Source organism: Panthera onca, chromosome C1, assembly GCF_046562875.1.
Source record: "Panthera onca isolate mPanOnc1 chromosome C1, mPanOnc1 haplotype 2, whole genome shotgun sequence".
NCBI lineage: Eukaryota > Metazoa > Chordata > Mammalia > Carnivora > Felidae > Panthera > Panthera onca.
Genome location: NC_138346.1, coordinates 203665877 through 203673768, shown reverse-complemented (window position 1 = coordinate 203673768; position 7892 = coordinate 203665877). Strand labels below are relative to the sequence as shown.

Here is a 7892-nt window from a genome sequence, read left to right as displayed (position 1 = left end):
GGCTATAGCATACAGCCTTCTTTTCCACCAGTCACGGGGAAAGCAAAGCCAAAGGGAGTTAAGTTCTGGGAGGTAATACGACTCTCAGTGTCAGCCGTAAGGCCTTCAAAAATGATCTTTCGGCTTTCTCGTGTTACAGATGGGACGCAGAGAGAGGCCCCGAGGAAGGGAAAGAATCGCCCAAGGGCACACGGCGAGCCCGTGGTTTCAAGCCTGGGCGTGTTTGCCTCCAAGATCTGCACAATCCCGATACTCGTTCCCAGCCAGGGACAGTCGCGTTCCCCCCACACCCCGTTCCCCCCGGCTCCCCTTGCCGAACACCCGTGCTGACCCGCACCACGGAGCCTGGAACGCGAGCCTCTGGGGGGGGGTACAAGTTAAGCCACCCTGCGTGCATGTGTAGGTAGTGGATGGAGGGGTGATTCGTTTCATCCTGAACTTCCGAAGCCATTTCAGAAATCGGAGGCGGGAGTTCTCTCCTGCTGTTGGGAGTGTTGATGATTTTTATTTTCTCCTCTATCATTTTCAGGGTTTTTCCAAAATATTACGACAAGCATCTATCATTTTATAAACCCCACTCCCTCCAAATCTCATTTTTAAAAAAGAAGGAGATTGGAGCGCGGCGACACCACCGGCTCTGTGCTGAGGTCCAGCCGACAAGGCCAACCAGTATGGGCCGCGCCAGGCAGAGGCCCCAAGCTGGAGGAGGTCCCGAGGTTCTCCACCTCTCCAGCCTGGAGGCCAAGGCCACCGAGGCAGCGTCACCCTGAAATGTCCTCCTCTCAATACCGTGGCCAAATTGGACTCACTTTCCAGCGTCCAACTCCAATTCCGCTAGTCCTGTGAAGGTGTTTTAAAGCCCACCTTCCCCCACTGGGACGAACACCTATCTCCCTCCTCTGACCTCTGGGGGCACTTTCTTTGGATCTGTTTTGTCATCCTTCTCTGCCTTGTCCTGGAGTCTTTTATATCCAGGTCTGTCTCTCCTGCTGGGCTAAAGCCTCGAGGGCAGGGCCTGCATCTCAACGATCTTTGTGTTTCCAGGGACCTTCTCAGCCTGGCACATAGGGACCTCAGAAGAGTGTCTGTTGAACTTCAGTGAATTGAAACTATAGACCCCTAAGGGGGGACGTGGCGACCTATGGGTTTATGGCAGGACTCATGAACCTCGGCACCACTGTCCTTTGGGGTCTGATAATTCTGTCGGGGGGGGGGGGGGCTGTGGTTTAGTAGCGTCCCTGGCCTCTACCTACCAGATGCCAACAGACGCCCCCGGTTGTGACAACCATAAAGCGTTTTCATAAACAATCCCTCGGAGTAGGAGTTCCCATTTAGCAGATGAGATAGGCAAGGTGCACGGCGACTTTGGACTTGGAGTGGGGTCTTGTGTGTAATTCTCCACTCCAAGTCCAGTGCCCATCTCGCTACCCCGAGACCCCTGGGGACCCCAGCAAGGTCTTGGCCTCTGCGCTTTAGCGTACCCACTGCACTCTCACCCCCCGTCCTGGGTTCCACCCTGTCCCCTTCCCCCCTGCCCGGCCCAGGGGCCTGTGACCCACTGGTTGACCCTCCCGGGCCATGCACACTAGGCCTCGGGCTGTGTCTGAACACGCTCTCTCATTTTCTCTAGCACCTTGGCCTCCTCCCCATGTTTAAACACGCTGATGGTGACCTGGCCCGTCTCGGAGCCATACTTGTTCTTGACGAAGACGCCGTAGCGCCCACTGTCCTCACTGTTGACTCTTTCGATGGTGATGGTGACCTCCGACCCCTTCACCTCCATGTGGTAGCGGTCAAGGAAGGTGACAGGCTGGTCGTTCTTCAGCCAAGAGATTTCAGGGGTGGGGTCTCCCGAGATGACACAGGTCAGGCACAGGGTCTGGTGGAAAGCACAGGAAGGGAACACTCAGTCTGGCCTCCCCATACTAACACTTGGCGTTCATCTTCACTACCCCCCCCCCCCCCCCCCCCCCGCCCGGAGAGCTCCCAGTACGTTTCTCTTGGTGATAAATGTATTACATGTGTTCTCTTGTGACCCACGAAAGGATAACAGTAAAATGGGAGAGGCAATGTATTTTAATTCCGCATCCTTCATCCCTCAAGTTTTCTACAGGCACATTTACTTGTTGGAATTTCAGACCATTGTTACCCTAGCAAATCTGCCCCAGATTGGCCTGAATTTTGCTTTATTGTTTTTTGTTGCATATCTGCCGTTAGGATTTTACCATGTAAAGAAGACTATACTGCTTTAATACAAAGATTTATGAATTGGCTTTGAAACTTCTTTTTGTTTTTAAATGTTGATTTATTTGTTTTGGGGGGGGAGAGGGAGAGGGAGAGAGGGAGAGAGGGAGAGAGGGAGAGAGAGAGAGAGAGAGAGAGAGAGAGAGAATGAATCAGCGTGGGGCTTGATGTCTCAACTTTGAGACCATGACCTGAGGCAGAATCGGGAATTGGACGCTCACTCAGCCAGGCGCCCCTGAAATTCCTTGAACAAGCTCTAACACAGAGCGCTACAGTTTAACAGTCAAACACTCAGTGGGGAGCTGGGCACATGCAGATTCTGAATCTCAGCTCTGCCCCTTCGGGCCGTGTAACCTTGGGAGAGTCCCTTAACCTCTCTGGGCTTCAGTTTCCTCAGCTACAAAGAGGGACTAGGAATAATCCCGTTTCATGTGGTTGCCTTGATGGTTAAACGGACTGAAGTACGTGCACGTAACGGAATAGTGCCTGGCACAAAGTAAGCACCATGCAAACGTTAACGATCATTTTCTAGAACACTAGACTTGGGTATTTTCGGGTCTAGAGGGGTTTTTAGGGATCACCAAGTAGAACTCCTACGGAAACGGAAGTTCACTGACAGAAGGCTGTGACGCCCAGGGCCACCCAGAGAGCTGGGGTGAGCACCCCCACGGGCCCGACACGAGGCTCAGTGTCTCTCCTTATACTACACGTGCCCAGTGACTGTGGTCACTTGGCCAGACTCGGGGGGATCCGGCTCCTTCGGCTCTTGAATCCACGGTGCTACCTTGTATCAAGATCTGTAACGGATATGAGAGGGGGCATAGCGTGGGACTGCGGGGGTTGGTCAGTACCTTATCTTCCATGATGGTGGCTACATCGGGCAGGCCCCTCACCACCTTGGCACGATCTGGAAGGGAAAAGAGAGACCCTCGGTGATGAATGCTTTCCTGCCAGCTGCTTCCCGGGATCAGGTTCCACAGAGTGGGGGTTTTATTTTTAAGCAATGTTTCTTTTCTCTATTTGCATCATTTCGGGTAGAAATCTTTAAGTCCGTATTACGTGTTTCTTTGCCTTCACAAACAGAAGATAGGGACACGCTGTGCTTTTGTTATTGACTTGAAGTCACCCTTATGACCGGTGGTGCCTGAAGGTGACAGAGAGGTGCCCCTCCCCCTCCAGAACTGGGGAGGAGGAACGGGCCGGGGTCACCTGATGAAGGTAACGTGTGTGGACTTGGTGGTGGCATCCTTGCTGCTCAGAGGCCAATTCACGTCCCTCTGGGGTTGGGGCTATGTCCTGGGCTGCAGGAGGCCCCAGTGCCCCAACAGGCAGAACCAGCTTCGGCTTTAAGGCCGTCCCCTCCACAGCCCTCACCCCTCACCCGGAAAGCCCGCCCAGCCTCCCTCCTGTCTATCCCTGCCTTTCAGGCCCCGGCTGCTGCACCTGCTCAGTCCATACCCACACATCAGGCGTCCGTGGACCCCTTATCCATCCATCTGTCGTCGTGTCCCTGCCGCCCACAGCCACACAGACCCCATGGGGAGCTGGGACCTCAGAGCCCTGCCAGGAGGCATGAACTCACGGGAAGCTGCCCCGAACTCAGACATGAAAATAACAGAAATACGACTGGACTTACTCTTCTCAATGATGGCCAAGGCTCTGAAAAACAGAAATGGGAAAAAGGCTTGAGTTCCATTTGATAAAGGACAGGCCTGCCCGGGGTGGGGGTGAGGGGGCGATGAGGGAAAGGCACAGCTGGCTGAGGCTCCCAGGAAGGGGTCCTGTACCCAGCTCATGCCAGACCCCAAGGGGCCGATGGTTCACACAAGAAATGCAGGGGGCACTTACTTCAGCCGCTGGTGCTCAGCCAAGGCGTCGTCAAAAGCTGCCAGAAGGAAAGAGAGGGAGGTGGGGGTGGGGGGGAGCGTCAGAGCCTCAGTCCCTGTGACCTGCAGGTTACAGGGCTTAGCGCTGACTGTTCCTCCACCGTCTTCCCATCCCTGTGTTCTCTTGGGGCAGTGCCAGGGTTGGGTGGCGAGATGGGAGTCCCCTGCCCCCAAAAGACCACAGGATTTTCTAAACAGGTTTCTCTGCAGACAGACGGATGGACAGCTCACCTTGTCCCGAGAGATCAGTTGAGAGCTGCCGGGTATCCTTCCCGGCGGCTATCTCCAGGGTGTATTTGCCCTTGTCTGAGTCCTTGGGGTCCAGGATGTGGAGCCAGATCTCATCCAGGGTGGTGCCAGCCCTCACCCGATCACCACTCTCCAGGCGTTTTTCTCTGGATATGAGGGCAAAGAAATGTTGAACACGGCTCAGCCCGTCAGTGCTGCCCTGCTCGTCAGTGTTGGCTGGCTAGGGGTCTACAGGCACCCCCCCCCCACCCCCTGCAAACTCCTCTCCTGGGGTTTTGTTTCCAGATCTGTGGGCTGACCATCCATCATTCATTCATTCATTCATTCATTCATTCAGCAAATTCATTCAGCAAATTCATGGCACATCAACCATGTTCCAGTGCTGAGTCTGTATTTGTGATGTGTCCTTCAGCCTGGGACCTTAAAGAAACGGGGCTCTGGGGTCAGTGATCCCCACGTCCTCCACCCCCGGGGATCACTTCCTCACCTCTTCATTTTCCTCAGCTTAAACCCTCCCAGTGTGTCTTCCCACCATCATCCTTCCCTAGTCCTTAAAAACCATATCGACTCCTTCCCTTCTTTACTTGTATTTCATTCCTGGAGATGCCCGGTCCATGTCCTCAGTGTTGTGTTGCAGAAGTGACACCTGTGGACCTGGTCACAGGGCTCAGAAACTCTGGCTAGGAAAGGAGCCCTTGGCTTTGACAAACTCGTTTGACAAACTTGACCAAGTCAGTCTAGCCTTCTCCATAGGACGAGTGCAGCAATGTCTGCTCCACAAGGCTGAGGCATGCAAATGGTAAGCAGCACCGGGAAAATAATGCTCTCAAACTGTCTGCAGTCCCTTAGCTCCCGGCTGAGTTTCTGTGGGTAACTTACCCATCCTGCCTTCCGGCCCTGGCACGCAGTCCATTGTCAGCCCCACACATCCCTCTGCCTGCACCTCTCCCCTCAGCCTGGCTGCCTGAGTTTGCTAAGGCTGCAAAGACCCACAAAGGCGCCGTGACCCGCCCGACCATCTGGTCCTCCCTCATTCTGCATCCTTCCAAGATGCTTCTCTAAGACAATGATGCTTCTGTGGCCATGGATGTGCTAGAAAAATGGGTTTACCACCAGGGTTCCTACCTTCCTTGGGGAACCTCCCTTCTGTACCTTTCATTGCTCTTCCCTATCCCTGATTCTCTGTGGACAGCGTGACTAGTGAGAGACCCTGTCTCTGCCACCCCTGTGGGATTGGGCTCTGGGACAGATGCCGTCTGTCCTCCCCCACCCTCTACTCCCCCACTCCCAGAGCTGGGCTAGGGCTCCAGGGAAAGGCCAACTTACTTGTGGAACCAGGTGGTTTTCATGTACTGGATATTATAGTACTTGACCTTGCTGAAGATCCGGATCCCCTCTTCGGTCCCCTGGATTTTCAGCGGGGTTGCAGAGAGGGCTGGGGAGGCAAAGGAGAAGGCCAAGGCCCTTTGGGCAGCATATCTGGGTGCCAGCCCGCTCCCCCCCTGCTCTACACGTGCGGCGGGGGAAATGCAGCATTGTGAGGAGGTACGAACTTCTATGTCGATCTTTGAGGTTGGAAACTAAACCCATGCCTGGCAGCCAAGGCTGGCTGGAGGTGCGTTGGAGGCTATTTGGCATCAGGACAGGGCTGAAAAAAGGGTGGGGGGGGCTTGCTTACCACCAATCCTGCCCAGCTCAGTGTAGATGGCATCCAGGGCTGGAGGGAGACAGAGAGATGGTCAGCTGACATAGGGTCCTTCGAGGGATGTGCCAGGGGTAGGCATGTCCCCGGGAAAGCCTGGTGGACCTCATGAACAGCTCAGGGTACAGGGAGCTCCACAGGATGTCCCCTCACTGGCTTGGGTCTGGGGCACTCACTGATTGATGGGACAGGGGGGCACCACGGATGGAGGACAAATAGGGCAGCCTGACAATTTTCTTGGAGGCTGAGTCAACCAGCCTGATGGTTGACTGAGCCTAGGGCTCGGTAGGGGGTGGAGGGGTGAACTCCGGCTTCGGGTCTCGAAGCCTAGGCTCACGGCGGTATGCTGCAGAGAACCCGGATTTCGGTATCGCAGACCAGGTCCCGGCCACCCACCCGCTGTGCAGCCTTGGGCAGGTCCCTTAGCTTCTCTATTGCCCCAAGTGATATGGTGATCTCATAAATTTTACCCTACAGGTCGTATCACATCTTGTGGTTCTGTGTGATCCCTGGGTCCTCCTGGCCCATCTCTCACATCGCCAGCTCCTACCTTCACCTGTGAGGTCCAGTATGGTGTCATCCTCCCCTCGATTGTCAGAAACCGTTGCTCTATAAATTCCCTTGTCCTCTTTGGACAGCTGGAAAGAAGGATGAGAGCATGAGGGTATTGGCATAGGTTCTGGAAGGAGTGCCAATCAGCCTGGGCTCCAGGCCTGCCCCTAACTCTCTGTGTGATCGCAGGCAAAAACTCTTCTTCTCTCTGGGCCTCAGTTTACCCATCTGGAATGGGTGATCTCTAAGGCTTCTTCTACCTCTGGAGCTCTTTGATTCCAAGTTCAGGGCTGGTCTGGGCCGGGGGGCAGGTAGCGGGAGGTGGGGGGGAACTGAGGGCAGAAGCAGACACCCCACCTTTAGATTCACAGGCAGCTGCACCGAGAAGGACATGAGGACCTCTCTTTGCAGGGTTACCTGAGCTGCCCTGCTCCCTGGAGGCCCCGGCTGGAGGGACCCCTCTGCACTTCTCCAGAAGGAAGCGTGCTATCTTTTGGCCAGGACAAGGGGCTCCTTTCTGGCGCGTGCTCGTCAACCCCAAATGAAGCCCGAACTGACACTCAGCAAAGCAAGAGCCTGGGTTGCGCTCCTGAAGCAAGGTCCAGCTGTCACAAGTGACCTCTCCTTGCACAGCATCTCCTTCGGGCCCTGGGAGAACTATCTGCTTCCCTGTCCCCCCTCAAAGGGTCTCTCCCACTCCGACCATCTCTCCATAGTGTGTTTTGAGGCAGAATCCAAGGCAGAGACAACCCTTAACCTGGGGATTGGAGAGCTGAACCCCAACAGACCTCTCCTGCTTGGCTCCCTCCTCCCCCAGTGGAGGCTCCAAAGTCCCAGCCAAACCGGGGGCGGGGGGGGGGGGTGGGGGTGATTGTGTCTTTGCACTTAACCCCTCGGAGCCTCCATTTACTCGCCTGTGAGATGGTGGCATAATCCTCGCCTTGGCCACGGGCTGTTGCTACAAAAGGCGGTAACTCTTTGGAAGCCAGAAAGCCAAAGATAATCCAAGCGATTATTACAACAAGCCTCACGAGCTACGAAGCGCCTACTTGCCCTGTGCCAGGAGCTTGCGCTGTGGCGACAAAGGCCGGTTGTGGCATCATCCCGGCCGGGATTTGGGGGAAGACCCTGAAGTCACTGTTCCCTTCCTGGTCAGCAAACTCACATTTGCTCCAGTCCTCCGTGGCACCCCGTGAGGCCGCAGAAACCAGCCGCAGGGCAGAGAAGCATCGAAGGTTTGAGCACAGGCCTTGTGTTTC

General features: G+C 55.2%; 1 protein-coding gene across 2 annotated transcripts in view; it reads right to left on the bottom strand.

Annotated features, from left to right (window-relative positions):
• Positions 1–472: 472 nt before the first annotated feature.
• The window catches only part of MYOM3 (myomesin 3), a 49244-nt gene continuing 41824 nt past the window's right edge, over positions 473–7892 (bottom strand). For both annotated transcript variants that reach the window (XM_078452209.2, XM_078452210.2), the window contains exons 30-37: positions 6632–6719; positions 6058–6096; positions 5706–5814; positions 4362–4525; positions 4093–4129; positions 3881–3903; positions 3096–3151; positions 473–1879 (exon numbers count right to left, since the gene is read on the bottom strand). In XM_078452209.2, the coding sequence (XP_078308335.2) occupies positions 1586–1879; positions 3096–3151; positions 3881–3903; positions 4093–4129; positions 4362–4525; positions 5706–5814; positions 6058–6096; positions 6632–6719 (810 nt within the window). In that variant the 3' untranslated portion in view covers positions 473–1585. The remainder of the gene's footprint in view (positions 1880–3095; positions 3152–3880; positions 3904–4092; positions 4130–4361; positions 4526–5705; positions 5815–6057; positions 6097–6631; positions 6720–7892) is intronic.